Source organism: Amblyomma americanum, chromosome 3 (genome assembly GCF_052857255.1).
Source record: "Amblyomma americanum isolate KBUSLIRL-KWMA chromosome 3, ASM5285725v1, whole genome shotgun sequence".
NCBI lineage: Eukaryota > Metazoa > Arthropoda > Arachnida > Ixodida > Ixodidae > Amblyomma > Amblyomma americanum.
In genome coordinates, this window is record NC_135499.1 from 58827361 (window position 1) to 58847598 (window position 20238).

At 45.0% G+C, this 20238-nt stretch overlaps 1 protein-coding gene across 4 annotated transcripts in view; it reads right to left on the reverse strand.

Moving 5' to 3' along the window:
- Positions 1–20238, reverse strand: part of LOC144124613 (melatonin receptor type 1C-like) — an 81747-nt gene that overhangs the window by 1422 nt on the left and 60087 nt on the right. For 3 of the 4 annotated variants that reach the window (XM_077657407.1, XM_077657408.1, XM_077657409.1), the window contains exons 4-5: positions 14260–14313; positions 1–1882 (exon numbers count right to left, since the gene is read on the reverse strand). The exon at positions 1–1882 is cut by the window's left edge and continues 1422 nt beyond it. In XM_077657407.1, the coding sequence (XP_077513533.1) occupies positions 1641–1882; positions 14260–14313 (296 nt within the window). In that variant the 3' untranslated portion in view covers positions 1–1640. The remainder of the gene's footprint in view (positions 1883–14259; positions 14314–20238) is intronic. The other variant, XR_013313238.1, reaches the window with a different exon arrangement.

The following is a 20238-nucleotide window of genomic DNA, read 5'->3' on the forward strand; positions in this document are numbered from 1 at the left end:
ATAAAACTGATATGTATATTACTTAGAGTGGGGTACGCACCTTTCAATAATCTCGGCCGCGGTGGTCGAATTTCGATCAAAGCGAAATACTAGAGGCCCGTGTATTGTGCGATGTCAGTGCATGTTGAAGAACCCTAGGTGGTCGAAATTTCCGAGACCCTTCACTACGGCATCCCGCATAGCCTCAGCCGCTTTGGGACGTTAAACCGCCATTAACCATTAACCATAAACACCGCTCAATAAAGGAGACTAACAGTAACATTAATAAATTGCTCGTACTTCACAAAAAAGCCATTCGTCACTTAGTGAGTGCGCCATATGACGCTCATACAAGAGACCTGTTTGCCGAGCTTACTGCACTCTCTGTGCAGCATGTCCACAAATTTATTTCTGTCGTGAAAAACAAACATAGTCTTAGAAGTAACAGCACGATTTCTCTTAACATTTGGAACCTCCGAACACCTTTGGAAATCACCTTTTCGATCAGGCAGAAAGACTCCTTGTTGATACCACTTCCCCATACCAACCACTACCGACGCATGCTACACTACAATTTGCCTGATTGTTTCAACATCTTCGAAAGACAAAGTAGTGATATAAATAACGTGTGCAAAAGACAATCAGAAAAATGCCTTATTCAAGATAGCGAATACAACTGACGTTTCATAATCAAATGCCAATTGCTTTTTGTGACTAATGTGCCGAAGTGCCTTTTTTCTCTCACATCGACTCCCTAAACTAACGATGAACGTAGGAAGAAAAAACGTGTGAATGTTTTTTTTTTTTTTAAACTCGAAACGAATATGTGAAGTGAATGTAAATTGATATCAGACATTTTTAACTTTGATGAATGCGTAGCTACTTGTAATAATTGTACTTTATAGCGCTTTTGTTTTTTGTCCTTACAAAATTATGTTCGATCACTTTACAATCACGTCTGCCGCCAGTACCAAGTAGAGGTAGGAGCCTAGTCAAGCTAGTATGTCAGTAGTTTTTTGTTCCTGTTGAAGCATTTCTTCAGTCATTATTCTCAGTGAAAATGCTCAATAAATAATTTTGAATCCTAGAATCTGAAAACTTAACTACCTAAATTAACCAGCCTACTAATTAGCACGTATTAGTTGTATTCTGATGACCTACACCGCTCACAATGATATGCCGAAAAAAAAACGCTCTTTTAACATAGAATCCCTATTTTAAAAACTGCAGAATATCTTATGTGAAAAACCGGGTATTTCAGTATTTACGGACCAAACAACGAAGTAAATGCTGCGGTCAAGCAAAAATGATTATACGAATATATTGCTTGTATTTGGAGCCAGAAACGTCTCGTGTTTCTCTGTGCTGCGCCACACCGTGCCTCGTGATTGTCTAGAAACCAAGTACGTGCGTAATCAGCAGCAGCGTCCCAGTATCTGATGGCGCACTGAAGCTTTGTTGTTGCCCTTTTGTGGGCTGCGCCCAGCCGGCGGCCGTAGCTATTGCCGCACGAAGCACATCGCGAGATTATCATTCGCATTTAGTTGCATAGAAGAAGATGGATTCCATGCAGTGCGAAACTCTGCTTGTTGCCAGGCGCACCAGCTCCTGCCGCGATATGGAAACACAAAAAATTGAAAACTGAAACTCCTTCTGGTGTCCTATACGTGCGCGACGGCTACTGGTTCGTCAGCAGCGTCTGTAACACCGGGAGCCCCGGTTGCCTCTTCGGCGGACTCCGTGATGGTGGCAGCCGGGCCCGGAGAAGATGGTCCACCGGCGCCGTTGCTCTGAGCGGACACCTCTGAGCCGCCCTTGCGGCCAGGCAGGCTCAGCCAGCTGGTCTGCGACAGGAACCGCTTGGTCTTGTGCCGGTGCAATGATGCCCGGCAGCCGCTGGCTTCTGCGAAGGTGGCCACGAGAGTGGAGATGGTGCATCACAATGTTCTACACACTATTCACTGTGCTCTTTCGGTACGAAATTACTTCTACTTCGTCTATCAAAGGCGACGATGCGCTTTCTAGGGTGCGCATTCTCAGATGATTGGTTTAGTTGGTTTATAGGGGTTTAACGTCCCAAAGCAACTCAGGCTATGAGAGACGCCGTAGTGAAGGGCTCCAGAAATTTCGACGACCTGGGGTTCTTTAACGTGCACTGACATCGCACAGTACACGGGCCTCTAGAATTACGCCTCCATCGAAATTCGACCGCCGCGGCCGGGATCGAACCCGCGTCTTTCGGGCCTGCAGCCAAGCGCCATAACCACTCAGCCACCGCGGCGGCTGCAGTCTCAGATGAGACAAGATTTAAATAAAATGTGAAACAAAACAATCACCAACGCGTTATTACGAATTGGAACGAAGTAGTGTTCTAAGAAATTATGTAATGTATACAGGCCAGTATAGTTTAGTCCTTCGTAATTAATAAGCTGACCATAAAGTATTAACATTCTAATTGTGACGTTATCTAGCTTCGTAAGAACGCTCAGGCCCAGGCGCCTCCAAACAGTTAGCCTGTCGTAAAGCCCACTTCTGGCAAAAATGCAAGCCGAAACGGTCCTGCTCATTTAGCATAAAGTCGCATTTAATGGCTGATTACCTCAGTTTGCTCCTCATTGCAGAAAAGACTGCACTCGTCAGTTTTCTAACACCAACATGCTTGGAAAACACACAAATGAGCTCAAAAATTTCCATGTACACATTGACAAAGCGGCCTGCATATATCAGACACTGAGAGATAACGTTGTCAACTATTGATCCCAAAAAGCCATGTAACCTCCGCAATGCCTGTGCACCACCGCGAGGGAGTGCCTTTTTCTTTTTTGGTGGGCATATCAGTTGTGGCTATCACGCTAGCGGCCAGATAAATTAGGGAACGCCTGTGTTCCTTTCTTTCCCTTTCCTTGGCTGCAGCCGCAGCTTTAAATCGAAGTTCAATGATAAGCCGGCAGGCGTTCCAGGCCTAGCGTATACTCACGTGTCGTGTCTCTGCGTAAAGCGAACGATAAAAAGGTCCCGTGTATGATGACGAGCAATTTTTGCTATTTGTGCCTTATTCATTTTCGTTCTGAAAAGTGTGTATAAGGGCCGCTTCTTGGAGTAAACAAAAAAGTTCTGAGTCCGAGCTTCTAATGTGCGCGCTTTTAATGCGAAAGCACAAATCCTGAGGCTCAGGGCCTAGCTAAAGCCCGTAAAGCAAGTCCGAGGAGTTTGCCTAGCGCGAGCACTCCGTCATGTGACACTGCCCGCTTATCGTCTTTTATGTAGCACAGATCCATCCTTTCGCACTGATCGAAATGTAGTAAACATTCTCTGTATATTTTTTTGCTCTCTGTCGGCTCTGAATTAAGATATTTTTTTTTTATTCCAGCAGAGCAAATACAACATCTGCTGCAGGGGAAGAGCCTAAAGGCTGTTGCACCTGACGAATAAGGCCTCTGTTCCTGTGCAGTCGACAGAACAGCACTCATACTAGCACATAAACAAAAAAATGTGCATGAGCAAAATCAAAAGAAAACACAACACTGAAGCTATACACCACAATACCGATATGTACAACGAAAATGAAGTGATATTAAACAGAGATTTCTTTCCGCACAAGTATACAATAGATTGCTACACACTTATATTAATGTAAAGATTATATACCCAGGAACAGGATTCAAGACAAAAATAGATTAAATGCCAGGATACAATACAAAGATATTTTTTGGGGACGCATGAACATGGTAGCATTTGCCCCCGTACAGAGCACCGGTTGTCATAAAGACATCTTCAATGTTGCTTTTTGAAACTGCCTACAGTAGTTTGGAAATATACTGTATCTTCTAACTTATTAAGAATAACAACATTTTGTTATGCAACTGTTTGTTTTGATAGTTCGGTCTTGTTCTCGGCGCGTGTCTTTTAGTATGTCTGAATGGATAGACAGAACTTTCTTCCCTGTCACAGATGTACAGCTTTCGGAGTTCTACGAACTGCAGAAGTTTGTAGTAGTAGAGCTGGTCGGCCCTCAACATTTTATACTTTAAGAACAAAGGAGAGTTTGTAGAAGCTGGCAAGGCCCATAATAAATCTCATAGCAACGTGATATGTTCTTCTGTAGTATTATAAATTTATTGTAATTTGTGTTCGTCGTGTTTTCACACACCATCATCCCATAGAAGAGTTTTGAATAGAACAGTGTGTGATATAAAAGTTTCTTTGTCGTAGAGCGGCTATATGTGCTACTCTGTATAAAAAACCAACTGTTTGTGCCAGTTCAGTTATTAAATGGTTCACGTGTGGCGTCCATAACAATTCTTCCTGGATCCACACGCCTAGGAATTTTTCTTATTTAACCGAAAAAAGGCATTTCTCATTAAACTTAAGTGTTTCTGTACTCTGTAATGGTTTATGAATTGGTATTAAGTCCTGACTTACCCAAGCAGATGCATTAGTGAAAGCAAGCGTAGCAAAGCCGGCAGGGTCGGGTGGGCGGGTGAAAATTTTGTAAATTGTAGGGTTTAACCTTCCTGAGCAACATATGCGTTATTGGAGAAGCCGTAGTGGAGGGCTCCTGATTACTACAGGCCACGTGGGATTCCTTAACGTGCGCTGACATCCCACATGACACAGGTGTTCCTTAATTTCGCCTCCATCGAAATACGGCCACCGCGACCAGGATCCAACCCGCGCCTCGGGTTCAGCAGCCGAACGCCGGAGCCACTCAGGCACGGAAGCGGCGGGTAGAAGGGCCAATGATGACATTGAGAAGTTTGTGGAGATCGAGTGGTCACAGGTTTTACAGGGCCTGGTTCATTGTAAGGATACGGGAGATGCTTTTCTGCTGCAGTGAACGTAATTAGTTTGATTATGACGATGGATAGTGAGTATTTATTTTTCGTTTTGTCGCACCTGGCCTTCTGCCTGTAAATAATTTGAATGAGTATGCTAGGTCTAAAGAACAGTCTTGGCTGAGCCGTGTCGTAACATGTGCTCGAGTCAGTGGACCTATCAGGAAGCGACAGCTCTCTGACTAATACAAACATAACTGCCCTCTTCGCTCAAAACCAAATTTTATTTCCACCTTTCCGTTCTCACATGATTTCATAACAAAAGCAAGATTCTAAGCGAAACCAATTATCCTTGCTACTGGAGCGCATGCTTCTCTCCTTAAGTGCTTTAGTGGCGCTTTGTTGTTCGTTGTTTGTGCTTGGTTAAATGTACTGATCATGAATATTAGCCAGCAGCCAATTTCGGAATATTTATTTTCTTAAAAGGTATGTGATATAGAACCCCTGCAATCATGTTTGACATAAGGCGCTTTCTGTGCAATGCATGCCTGCAAAATAGTTTAAGAAATATTTTCCTTTTACAGAAGAAATAAAATGAACACTTGTTAAACTGCGCTTTTAAATTCAGCCTTATCGTTGATAGCATGTAATATTTTGTCGCCTTTTTTCTAGGCGGCATTTTTTTTTTCTACCTTCTTTTGCAGTTTGTGTTTTGTTATGAGAGTATATGCCAGATACACTGCCTGCTTCCAGGCGCTGAAACTCAAGCCTTTTTGAGGCTTCGGCAGACCGTCATTTCGATTTTGTAGACGAAAAAGCCATTAATAATAATATTACTGTTATCATAAATTAATGTGGGATGGGCGGCACGGCCTGCTTACCTAAAACTGATCGCTTCCTTTCGCGACAGTTGCCAGTACTGCCGGATTACACACAACCATTGGCCACCAGGATGTGAAAGTGATTTCAAGATGCGCCCACGGCCGAATTTTAATGACACCAGCTTTTTCGACAACCCTGCTCTTGCAAGCCAGCAAGCTACAATATAAATGGCGCGGGAACACGGACAGCTGTGCAGTCAGCGGCGACGTGCTTGTTCAAAGCTTATTGCTTGTGTTAACAGGTAGAGGGCTTTTCTCTACGTTTATTTTAGTTTTTGCTTTATTTCCATCGAGTGCTGAGTGTTAATTCTTAGCATTGGTGCACTGTTATGGTTGTGAGTAATGGATGTATTTTCTGTCAGAAGGCGTTGCGTTTTGATGCCCGTTTCGTATAATGCCTGGATAGTAAAGAGCCGTTTAATCTGGGGAAGAAATGTTTACGTATCGCTACAGATACGTTCAGTGCCGTGGGGCCAGAAAAAAGAATTGTTTGGGGGAGGGGGTGCGGGAAATCTGCCGTACTAGAAAGCCTACCTAGCTTCAGTTCGCAACAGATGCCACAACCTATACGGGCAACTCTTACTCACTTGCAGTACTTGTGACAGAGATAAAAGACTTCAAAGAAAAGGCTCATTACCTGCTTGTGTCAAAAGCATAATTTACTAGGCTTCTAAAAAGGCTAATGATGTGCAAGAATTTGTAACGGTTCTAACTGTAAAATATCATGCGATGCTTCAGCAATTTAGAGCGGATCAACAAAACAAAAAGCTTCGCTTGACGCCAAGAAAATGCACAAACCCCAGGAAAAGGTACTCATTCAAGAATCTTTGATCCATCGGCTACAGGAAGCCCAAAAAATTTCTGAGCAACATAAAAGAAACGCCAGCATGAAAATGCATGGTTTTAAATTGCAGAAACATGAAAATGTGACAGATTTTTCTGATGAGCACGCTGTGATATTCGAACTGCACAATCCTCATAATGGGAAAATAGTGGCAGTGGACCGTCTTAAAAAAATCACCTCCGACCTTCGCGATATTCTAATCACTCGCTGCTCGTGAACGCTCGTCTGCAGCACAATGAAAACTTCAGGGCCTTTTTGAGTCAGAATTATTGTCCCAGCTCTGCTTCAAGCTCTATTTCAATAAAAATCTGACAGAGAACAATTTAAGGTAGTTCTGGCTAGCAAGAACCGCAGGGAAGACCAAAGGCTACAAATTCATATGGGTTACAGCGAGCAAAAAAAAGAAGAAGCTGCAGCTTTTATCCGAATCCCTTGTGACTCTGACATGTATAAGATAAAATAAATAACCGATTCTCACCTTGTTCACTAAAATTTTCGTGCTTTTCTGGGTTTAAGGTAAAGCTTGGCCGAGATGCAGATCACGAATGAACTTTTGTGAATTTAATGCTCGTACCCTTCGCCAATATTGTGAACAATTATACGCTATACCAGAGGATTGCATACGTTTTGTCGACATATTCGTTAGCACCGACATAAGTCCACCAAAATACTATGTAGCTTTTTTAACCGAGAATGGTTGTCGTGTCAGTTTTATCACATGCCCGGTGCGCCTTGGGGGAAGGATTGCTGTCGTTGTTAGCGAAAAGTAACATGTTTCTGCTGTTCCAATTACGTTTGCGCATGCGGAATATTTAGCTTTAACACTCAATCTATTCATGCATCATTAACAAATATTATTCCTACATAGACCCCTGTCTGGTAGCATGACACGATTGGCAATTAGGCTCAAAGAAATACTTCTTCAGTACAAAGCAGATGAAAAGTTCCGCTTGACAGGTAACCAGAACATCGATATTTCATGTGCAAGCAAAATTTTTGTTTCATATTACCTGTCCTCTTTTCCCGCATACGGAACTGAAAACACGATTAATGCCGCTACTCGAGAAGCTTTCATGAACGTTGGACTGGTGAGGTCATGTCTTGAGCACATCACTGTTCTTGCGACGAATCTCATCTTGACCTCATGCGTCATTTCGGTACGGCTAGTAAATCATCATTTAACTGCCTGTCATTTTTCTCATAGGTAAAAGCTGTCTAGTACTTCTTTGTCAAGTTTCAGTGATGCTGATAAGATACTTGGGAAAATTAACGATAAAAGAAAAATCAGGTACGTTAGTAGTATCCTTTAACTTGGCACGTTTGTCTCAAGGTAAACAAGTGGAGATAGTTTAAACAAAGATCTATTGAAAATTTGAAGAGCTAAAGAACACTTGTACTAATAAAATTTAGAGAAACAAGGCGAGAATTGCATGTGGCAGAAGCCCGAAGTTATGCGGCCAATCTCGAATAGATGCTGGCTTTAAAAACGCTATAAACGTGATAAACGTCTAAACAGAGACCATTGTTCAGAATACAAAGCCGCTAGAAATAGGGTTGTGGCACTTATTCGATTTGCACGACGCCTGCACTTCCAGAAGCACTTCGAGTTATCTTTTCGAAGTCATGCAAAGATATGGTCACTGAATAAATATCTTCGTGGAAAAAGAATTTGGGAGACGCTTAAGCATTACCTTTAACCTACTAAGGCGACACTTTCAGTTCTCCGTCGAAAACAATTATTTTTCCAACTAAACAGATGCTCAGACCTCAAGAAATACAGCTTGTGAGTTTTATATCGCAATATGCCAGCGTTCAATTTCTTATAAAGAGGCGCAACACTTCATATCAAGTGCCATGGAGGTTGGAAATAGTATCATCAAAATAAGAGGTTTTAAGCAAGCACTCAAATGATCGTGAATCACTTTCTATTTGAACGATGCACATGGTCTCAAAACGGGGGGGGGGGGGGAGGGGGGGGGGAGTGATGTTGTTACTCATGTCGAAATCTGTCTTGACAAAATGGCTGATGACGTTCTATCCAGCTCAAGGCTTTGTGAAATATTATCTACTGCATTCACTCCAAGGCACAAAGAATCAATTTATCTGTGACATAAAAGATGCCGAATTCGCATGAAACGGTCAAATCACTACTGTTCAGCACGATCTCTGAAAAGACCTTGATTGCGCTCTGTACAAAGCGCCTCAAACGGTTAAGCGCAGAACGCGATAGCTTTATCAGATCCCGTTCGCACCGCCTACTCAACACTAACACAGCGACACAGTTCCTGATTAGGATATCTACAATTATTCATGTGCACATCTGTACATGCCTCAAAAACAGTTCACTAAGTCAAAGACAACAATGAATTCACAAGGTGCTGTTTTGTTCAGTAATAACCAGCGAGACTTCGTGAAAGCGAGCACCACTGAACTTTGCAGACGAGGGAGATGCGGGAGAGAGCAGAAAAGTGGAAAGTGGCCAACCTCTCAATTTTTGCCAGAGCTCCTGTTTGTAACGTCTTTTTTTAGCAGAAAACTCTGGTATGTAACGCAAATACTGCATTGTGCAATTCTAAATGTCCAGAGGCTATATCGGATTTTCGCAGTATTGGTATGGGCTGCTGAAATGGAGAGGTGCAGTAGGACCAATTCGTTCAGGCGGTTAAAAGACACGGCGCGGGGGCTAAGGCACCCGTTTTTTCGACGGTTGCTAAATTTTTTTTTGCGTTTTCGGGACGTCACAAATTCTTTCCTGCGCACGGTCTGCCAAATGTGACTTGGCCGCGTGCTATCAGATTTTGCGTCCCCCTAGGAATGTTTCGGGGAAGATTTGTGGTTACTACAAAAAAAAACTGTAGCAAGAGTTCGTTTTCTGGCAACACGTTTCTCCATTGAATATTTGTGTGAAGTAAACAGAAAAAACCTGTACCGGGCCCTGGCGACGTTGTTTTTCTGAGGCCTTTGTAGAGCGCCTTGCAGTGAAAATACAAGTGCCATCAGGAGCAAAGGCATTTCTTTTTTTCTTTTTTCAAGCTACATATGAGAACGTTATCGGTTTAAAAAGTTTTCAGAGGCAAGGATTTTTCTTCTACTGTGGGGATCGCATTGTTTATTTTTAAGAAGCCAGAAATAAATAAACCATGTTTTCTTACATAATTGGAAAGGGGTATGCTTTTGGGATGTATTACAACGAGAAATAAAGAATTTTCATTGCACTAACATGCATTGGCTACTATATGCCAACAATGAAGACAGGTTATTATTTAATATAATAAGCTAATGGGCCGCCAATGTATTATGGTCTTCCAGAATGGCTGGTATGGCAGTTCTCTTCAATCGGGCTAACCCTGCCATGCCCGAGGCTACGAAGGTGCGCCACCTCATGCGTGGTGTGAAGGGGCAGCTCTTCGCTGGCCTCATACGCGACCCTCCAAGAATCGGTGCTGACTTCGCCAAAGAAGCCACAGGTATGGAACGTTCCTTGATGGAACGCAGTGCGCAGTACGGTCGTCAGGAAGTGTGGCGACCAGTAACTACTGTGCGTCACTCACAGTCGTCGGGGACGAAGCGCTTCGGAAGCTTGTGCGGAGTGTGGTCCGAGAAGAACTGCGCAACCTCCGCTTAGATGCTCGCCCTGCAAGAATTGCAGCTGTAGCCAATGCAGTCCGTGATGAAATTCAGCGAGCGGTCGAGCCACCACTGGCACCACAGCCGGAGCCGTACGTCATGATCTACAGCAAAGCCCTACGGACACCACAACCGGAGCCATACATCATGAGCTACAGTGAAGCCCTAAGGAGCCTGCGCCAGTGCCGCATGCATTCCGCCCTGCTGCCTAACCAACGCAGGGGTACCATCCCCCGTCGAGCTTCATAACCCGCGCGCCCCGTTCAAAAAGTGGACTTGTGGCACACACCCAACAACCGGCCACTTATGCTACCACTGCGGGGGTGCCAGGTCATGCACTTCGCAACTACCCATACAGGAGGACGGGCTTAAAGTGATTTCCGCCGGGCGCACATCGACCGCGGTATGGTGAGAAACCGCGGGACATTGAGCTGTACCTAGCCGATCACGTGCAGCCCTCGGCAATGCCATCTCCAAGACGGGGTGCTTCGCTCAGTCGCGTATCATCCTCTGGCGAATTCAGAGGTACATCTCCCCGCCGGGAAAACTGAAGACGGTGTCCTCCGGGGTTAGGACAGGACCGCCGCTGCCGCAGCGAGTGAACAGCCTCCATCCGACGATTTGATGCGACGATCCGAACGCCGAAGATCTCATCCGCAAACCTCAAAGACGATCTCATCGGCGACCCCACCGACACCCACATCGACGACCTCACCAACGACCTCAATGCCGACCTCAACGATGACCTCAACGGTGACGTCGCCGAAGCCCTCACTGACAAGGTGTAAAAGAATGGTTTCCGCCGCCGAAATTCTGGTTGCCGCCGGACAGCTATGGTGTGACAGCACTCGTGGATACCGGAGCCGACTTTTCTGTTAATCAGCAGCCAGCTAGCCACGACCCCCCGAAAGGGTGGGACGGGACGGACGGATGGACGGACGAATGGATGGACGGACGAATGGATGGATGGATGGATGGATGGATGGATGGATGGATGGATGGATGGATGGATGGATGGATGGATGGATGGATGGACGGACGGACGGACGGACGGACGGACGGACGGACGGACGGATAGACGGATGGATGGACGGATGGACGGACGGATGGACGGACGGACGGACGGATCGATGGATGGATGGACGGACAGACGGACGGATCGATGGATGGACGGATCGATGGATGGATGGATGGATGGATGGATGGATGGATGGATGGATGGATGGATGGATGGATGGATGGATGGATGGATGGATGGATGGATGGATGGATGGATAAGGCTAAACACTTTAAATCGGGCGGTGGCTCAAGCCACCTAGCCCTGACTTCTAACATTCTGCAAGCGCCGCCATGCGGCCGAGCGGCATGACTTGGCGCGTGACCGAGCAAGAAAGATGACGCTTCCGGTCCGGTGCGCGCTGCTGGGCTATTTGGCCGTTCGATTAAAAATTCCCTGTTGAGTCGCGCTACGCTTGTCGGCGCAATATGATAACCAACCCAAAATGCTTCAAAGACCCCGGGAGTTCCCTTTAACGCCATCGGGTTAAAAAATGGGATCCTGATGTGCACTCACGCCTTGGTAGACGACCCTGTTTCAAAAGTTTAAGATTTCAAGAAATATTTCACGCTTTCGGCGAAAATGGCAGCAGCTGGACAAAGCACTAAGTGCGTAATAAAATAATCCTTATCACCTTCCGCATATCTCTCAACGCCCTGAAAGACAAAATAAGCGCGTGCAATAGATGGTATATCGGGTTCGTTCTTACAACGAACCCCTCCCACTCTTTCAGATACCCTGCTCTTTTTGATTCATTGGTTTTTGGAAACCCCTCTATTATCAGAAAATTTCAAAAACTGTTATCGTAAGGCTACTGTTAGGGGGTACAAAAGAACGCTATTGAGAACTACAGACGGAAGTCTACTCTGGTGATTTTACCACAGATACTGGAGGAATTTGCATACTAGTCTTGCGCTAGTTTCCAAGAAAACTCGTTTAGCTCCACTGTCTTTCTCGATGTTAGGATAACATTTGATATGATTAGCCATGACATTTTACTGCATGAACTGCACCTAATGAGCCTTCAAAATGCCTTTAATGCTGTTGCCTAGAATTTTTTCTGCGGTCGTTCGCAAGTTGTCAGATTAAATAGCTAAAACGAACATAATGGGAAGCTGCCCCTCAATCCTGGTGTGCCGCCGGGATTAATTTTATCTGCATTGCTCCTTATTATAGTTACATATCACTTGAGCGCGATAACCTGTAACCGTTTTTACTTTCAAATCGCGGATGGCACATTTTTGCTTACAAGGTATATAAACAACAGGAGGGCAGTGAAGACGTTGGATGAAAACAAATTGTACAGTGAAACGCTTTTCTGAGAACAGAATTTCAATGAAATATAGAAAACCGACGTAATGTTTGAGAAATCCTTTAAAGACGGCACTTATATTAGGCAGGTGGTTTCCAATGATCGTGCTTCTCTTTTTTACTATAGCGCGGGCTCATCTTGAGTAAGGCTCTCGGTCATCGGACCCATTCACAGCAAAAAAGGTCCTAAAACTTTCAACGGCACAAGCGATCGCTGTCAGATTTATTTGCAATAGGTATAAACGAACATACTCCGCGGTAAGCATGCTGAATTTTCTTAGCTTACGGTCACTGTAGGCGAGACTCTTCGAAGCCAGACAGCAGTTCTTGTGCTTATTACATAAAATCAAATCGAAATACATAGTTACAAATACATTACTCCTCTTTTCTGCGCCAGTATACGTTATAATGAAGGAAAAATGATTCAAGAATATCCAGCGAACAGTTATACACTGAAATGCTTATGTATTTCAGAAACAATTAACAACTGGAATAAATTGGGGAAATGTGTAGAGGAATACCCGAATGTGGAAATGTTTGCTGCTAATTTGGGAGCTTTGCATGTGTGGCCTTCCTATTGTGTTCCCATCACGTGTGTGCTATGGAGTGCTACGGAGTTAAGGTGGGATATGCTAGCTGACCATGCTATTTTTATTTGTTATTTTATACTCACCCCTGCTTGGAGCCAATGGACTCAGCGTATTAAAATGAAAAAAAAAATGCGCTTTCTTAGAAAAACACTCAGACGAGACACTCTATCTGCTGGTATACGTTTGCGTACAAAAATCTCCTTTCTGCCCGCGGTGTTAGCGTTTCGATGGAGGCGAAACGCTAAGGCGCCCGTGTGCTGTGTGATGTCAGGGCACGTTAGAGATCCACAGGTGGTCGAAATTACATCAGAGCCCTCCACATAACGCATCATTCTTCCTTTCTTCTTTTACTCCCTCCTTTATCCCTTCTTTTACGGCGCGGTTCAGGTGTCCACCGATATGTGAGACATACTGTACCATTTCCTTTCCCTAAAAGTCAATTTTGATTTTCATTTTTACTTACGGCTTTTTGACCAATAGCTGGTTTTGCTCATCTATTGAAAGCTTATATTCCTGTTGACCTAATGTATTTCCTATATGCTCCTACTTGGTCTTTCACTCAGAATTTTTCAACGCTCGTCTAATATACTGTGCCTCACTCCAGCTTGGTTGTTTATTGTGTACGGTGTTGCATAAATAAATGATATCTGTAAAGCTCATGATTTCGTTCCAATCAATGGCTCCGCTAATTTTTTATGTGCGCACAACATGGGCGGCTAAGGAATGCATAGTGAGCGGCCCACTACGCAATTTTTTTTCCATTGTCTGCAGCAGCGCACTTTCAGTAGTGTATTACGGACACTACTTAACTGGCACTGTACTTCCCATCCAGGTCCCGTGAATTTTCTTCCCAAGTTTCTGTCAGCAGTGCCTTCCGGATATCATCAATTGTGGTTATTTAACATTGACTCAAAAATCTGCTAAGAAAAGCGCGACAACGACTGGGCGACGTAAAAGGGAGACATAAAGACGGGAGGGCTCCTTTTACGTTCTGCCGCCCTTTTCGTGTTGTTCTTATAAGACTTTGTAGGATGGGCCTGCTATCTCAAACCGATATTTTGATCACGATCCAAGGGCGAAGTGGCCCCACATATTAGCGAATTGTTTACTGCAACAACTACCAGCAGCGGGTTGAATGCGCTGAGCCTCTCAATTTTCGCAGCATATAAAAAGAACACTCCGAACACCGACTCACGTGCATCCTCTCCGGTCTTTGGTAGAGAAATGGAGGACTTGTGGGCAGCGCTTCCTGCAAAGACGACAGGCACAGAAACGACACCTTTAGGGTTTGGTTGAACACGTAGTGGTAAGCTGAAGCTTAAGAAACCGCCACGGCGTCGAATGTGCGATGTGTTTACTCCCTCACCAGGCATGGTCTTCGTAGACCTCTAAGGTTAATGTGCCTGTTGACGGTTACGCACTGCAGAATGGCATGTTACAGAAAGGGTGTTGAGAAAAAAAGTGACCAGGTTCGCGACGAAACGGCGCACGATGCTAATCAAAAGCAAGAATAAAACAGCAGAGTAGCCCATTTGTAGAACGAAAGAAAAGTTGTTACAGAGTCCACAGCCAGGGAACCGGTACCCGTCAGACTCGCTGGAAACGCCGCAGATAAAAAAAAAGGCATCACCAGGACAGGATTGCCAACAAAGCGTCACCTGTAACACACTCTAAAGGACTACGTAATCGAAATGTTAGCAAATCATGAAATGGTAATGAAGGGCAAATGTAATTATCGCTGACGCATGCAGGACTCTGTCAGCGTACATTCTTTGTCCTTGTCTATTTCATGCCTTGTGGTTGCATGCTGTTTGGGAAAGTGAGTAGGAATATTCTGATTTTATGCAACTTAAAACAGCAAAAGCAATTTTACATTTCGCGATGTGCCTAATGGAAGAGCGCGCCGCTTCTGACAGTTTGCAGTAACGTGCGACGGGGCTTTGGGAGTGACTTGTCTATACAATGTAGAGAAGAGAGAAGATAGAACAGGTGAATTAGGAACGGCACAAGATATCCGCGACGGAGCGGAAAGGTGGGTAGGCAAGGCGGATGATGCCGTGTTGACGCCTGTGTCACAACTCCAATAGACCACACACATTTTAATGCATGCAAACACACACACAAACATAAGCGCGCACACAAAAAATACGATATCAAATTTGTATTTCTATGTGTCAAAATGCGCACCTACGTCTCGTTTCCTCTTCACCGCTTTAGGCTACCTCAATTCCTTAAAGCATGCTTGATTCCCTCCCTACATAATTTCCTCATATCGGCTAGCTTGCGCTTGTTTATTAACTTTGATACCTCTGGCAATTCTATTCTGTGTGTAGGGTTGGCATTCCTTTTTGAAATTTTCTGAAGAACCATCAAGATCTGGAGTCCTGTAGTACCATCCTACCGCCTACTTCTACTGCGCACTCCGTAATGATAGCTGTGCGATTATCGTTCATTATTTGAACATTAAGGTCGTTTTTCTCAGTTAAAAGGGATATCTGTTCTGCTGCGATATCCTGAATTCCTCTACCTTTCTCTTACCCTAACTCGATAATGGGCTCCCGCTTCACTATTTTCTTCCATTCCCTCTTCAATTCTAAGTTAAATCGATCGAGACCTTAAAATTGTGTGGTCGCTACAAGGCACCTTTTCGAGGACATCTATCTCCTGCACGATGCCAGAGTGAGCGGATAGTTTGAAGACTATTTCATTTTTAATCTCACCATCCGGGCTCCTCCACATCCACTTCTAGTTCTCTCGTTTCCGGAAGAAAGTATTCATGATCCGTAAATTATTTCTCTATGCGAACTCTGCTAATAGCTCCCCGTGCTATTCCTGGAGCCTATGTCATAGTCGCCTACCACCTAGTCTCCGGGCTGCTTTTTGCCTACCTTCGCATTCAGGTATCCGATCAGTACAGTTCACTGTAATTTTACTTTATTCATTGCCGATTCCACGCCTTCATAGACGCTTTCGACAACTTGGTCATCATCACTGGATTTAGGCGCGTAGGCATGCACTATACCTTCATCTTGTACCTCTTATTCAACGTAATTACGTTAGCTACCACCCTCTCGTTGATACTATACAACTCTAATATGTTGCCAGCTTTATTCTGATTGGTGAGGAATCGCACACCTCGCTCTCGTCTGCCCGCTAATCCACGGTCGGACACTATGTGCTCGCCCTTAGTACTGTATGCGGCTCGTCTCTCCTCCTAACCTCACTAAGCCCTAACACATCCCATTTCATACCCGCTAGTTCCTCTAACAGCACTGCTAGACTAATCTTACTGGATAAGGTTCTAACGTTAAACGTTGCCAGGTTCAGTTTACAATGCCTGCGTGTCCGCAGCCAGAGATCTTTAGCAGCCTCCGCTGAGTCACAGGCCTGACCGCCGCCTTGGTAAGTTGCTTCGCAGCCGTTGTGGAATGAGGGCCGAAAATTAGTTTGTTCATAGAAGGTTGAGGTCAAGTACTACACCAGGGTGGCCGAACCGTGCTCTGGTGAGGGAGTGCTTTCCGGTCACCGAAAGCAGGCCGCACCCCATGCCTGGTTATGCAATTCCTTCGCATAACAAGGCGACACGGGGATTCAAACCCCGGTCTTCTTTCAGGCGAGACGGACGCTCTACCTCTATCCCATCGGTGCCCCATTGTATAAGCCCGTTAATTGCTGCACAGGTGCGTGGCTGATTATTTTGGAATAAGCGTAAGATGTACCACGCACCTTGTGGCCCGCTCTAAATGAAGACGCGTCCTTCTTGCTTCGGCGTTCTTCCTTGCAGTCCGCGCGCTTCTGACCGGCTGGGCTTGAAGCAATCAGAAACGAGTTTCCGCAGGGATAAGCAAACGCAGAGAGGACGGCGCAACCGGCCAAGGGTTGCACCCTTCCGCTCTACGTCGCTCAGGAGCGTTCGTTCAGTGCGATAGTTTAGAGATAGCATTAGACATCTCTCCCGCGTAGGTACTCCTCCACTGTCGCCTATTGGTTCTGCACACATGCCCATATAGGCGGAATTACTCAATCTTTACTTTACATTCATAGAACGCGGAGAGTACTCACACAACTCCTGGTGTTGTGGTGCAGCGGTTAAGCGATGCGCCACTTTTCTGGCAGGTGGCTAATACAAACACAGCCACTGGAGGGTCTTGTGAGACCCAGGTAGCTGTTCTCTATCAACCTTTCGCGGCAAATCATTAATTGAACTGCCACCTGCCTCGGTGGGTCATTTTCACACAATACGCTGGACAGACTGTAGAGTTGCAGGGTAGGTAGGTGGCACTATCCGGATTTTTCGCTCACAACGCCCAGGACATCGACGACGCCTGATCGTGTTAAAACTGCGCTCGGCGGCGACAATAGCAGCTAGTGCGTCCGACTCTCGGCGAAGATCAGAATACCCATTGATCACGGCCACGCGCAGTTTACACTCGACTTTCGAGACAATCCGCCTAAAAAATCGACATCTCGAACTTGCCACTATATCGTACGAACTGCACCACGTTAACTTGGATGAACGAGTAGTCGATAAGGGGGTTTTCCGGCAGAGACCGACAAGAAAAATTGGAAAGAAACATAAGAATGCTTCGCAGGATTAAAACCTGTAGTGTTTTGTCACTACTCACCATTGGAGCGTAACGCGGAAGTCTAACCTAAAAGGCTGGAAATTGGATTAAGGACAACGATGCGATCTATGGAAAGAAATATTAAAGACGCAATAAATGTGCAGTCTTCCGCCAGATACAAGTAAAAAATGAAAATGTTGCCTCAGTTATTTGTGGGTATTTTGATGTAATGACGCATGCAATAGCGCGGCCATAGTTTGAGGTTTTGGCAAGAATTTTTTTAAATTAGCAAAGAAAGTCAGGGCAGAGAGAACGGCTGCGCAATACTGTTAAAATTGATGCATTCCGAGTAATCCGGCTGCATCGCTGGAGGTCGATATACTACATTTTATGTACTGGACTGACTGCAATGAATAGTTAAATATGTAACTTTAACCCGGCAAGAGCGGCGGCAAAAGCGAATGGTCTCCAGGAATGGGGACCCACCCAATCATTCTATGCATTAAACGTTTTTATCTCGCTGTCTCTGGCAGGACCCCACTACGCTACCATTGCCGATGCCTTCGATAATGCTGCTGCATGGAAAAGTGATTGCTGGTATCTGTGGTAGATATCATCTGTTTTATCTCATATATATATATATATATATATATATATATATATATATATATATATATATATATATATATATATATATTCTCAAAACCACTTTTGTGGTCTCAACTATAGTTTTAAAATATTTATGCTTATTGGTTAATGTCGTGTTTCGTGTTGCCACTGCACGTCGCCTAGGCAGCACGGAAGTTACTTTGCACATATAGTTGCACGGAACGACGTACTAACTTTTTGTCGTCTCCCCGATGTCAAGGTTTGCAGACGTCGTCTAGCATTGAGAAAACGGAATCACCCATAGTAAAAAGTAATTATTAAATTGTTTTTCTGTGATTTTCCACACAACAGCCGGGTATTCGTTTATTTTTGCATTTGGGAAAGCTTTTGAGAAACGCAAAAAAAAATGACAGACGATGAAAGTAAGAAGACTCCACCGTAAGAGAAAGGCAGAGGAAAAGTTACGTGCGTCAATCTGTATGCTTCGGTGAAAACCTGTACGGGCTCGCAGGGACTGTAATGGCATTCACAAGGAATTCACAAGCAATTTCTGAAGAAAAAATCACAGAATATAGGCCTCAATTCTATAAACGGACGAAAGCAGAACTGCATAAATGTTGGCCATCGTCTTGGTATTTTACTGTCGGCTTTCTAATCTTGGCTTATCACGCTGTGTTTCATGTGGCAAATGACAGGGTTTTAACGTAGTTAAACTGAGTAGTACGAGTGAAAGCAATTTATGCACACCCCCTCAGAGGGTAGATCTCTCATTCTTTGACCACTGACGTCACAGGGGCATTCTCGCTCCTCTTCGTTAGCTGCCCCAGGAGCACACGGTGGCGGCCCATGCGCTTGCGACATGGGCAATGAGGGCTGGCGGCTGCCTCCAATAAACCTACATGGATCCCCTGTGTGTGCAGTGCTGGCACAAAACACTAGGGCTGCCCATGTCATACCAGAATGGGACCCTCGTAGGCTATGCATGGGCTTAAAGGCGCTGTGTTAAATAAAGTGATAACTAAAGGCGGTAATAAAGTTGCGGCATGCCTGGGATATTGAAGCACGCCGCTTCACGATCAGTGTCCAACAGGACTTTTTTTAAATGCGCTTCGTAGAAGCTGAGTTATCTGTAGTCAAAATTTAAATTTCAGCGTCTTCGCGCCTTTCCCTCTCCTCCCGTCACTTTTTGCACGCTGGAAGGTAAACGCTCCTCCGCAGACCGCCCTCCTTTTGAAACGGAGCTTCCCGATCCGCCGGAGCTAAGCGGCTAAACTGCCGAAGCTGCGACCACAGTAGCTTCCTGACTTCTGAAAGAATTAACCAATCGCCACCTTTCAACTTGTATACGTAGGTGCGAGCAACGGAGGAGAGTGGGAGCATGAAAATGTCGCCGGGAAGGGCGTGACAACTTTCGCGCGTGATTGCGGACTGTCTGCTGCGTGTAAAAGAGTATTATTTTGCTCTGGTTTTCGTGGCAACACAGTGCAGTGATTAAGTGAGTTAATGTGCTTTCCTCGGAATGCGTTTCAGAGCCCCTTTAAACAGTCTGGACAGCCCGCATAGCTCCCACCACAGATGCATGCGGGCATATATGCGGGTTATATTATGGCGAAGTGTGGGTAACCGCAAAATGGGCAGCCTACATCACCGTGATGAAGCCGCAGTGGTTTTGTGCGAGCAAAGGGCTAGTACTCCCGTCTCCAGTCAACATGGGTCCCACGTCTGAAATACTAAGTCTGAACTATGGTCTTCACAGTCTGTCTGCTCTCTGAGCAATACCTGTCACGGTACCGCATGGGCTGGGCATGGACACATTTTGCCACTACGACGTCTTCTCTGCCTGTACCCTAAGTCGCGAATGAAAGGGCTAAGCAAGGGTTGAATGCAGTTCGTGTTCATAAAAGGCGGGAATTCACAAACGAAGCAAACAACTCTTGCAGAAAATTCAGTCGACTGGCACACCTTTACGATAATTGTTTTTTAAGCTTTTCTTCTTTCGT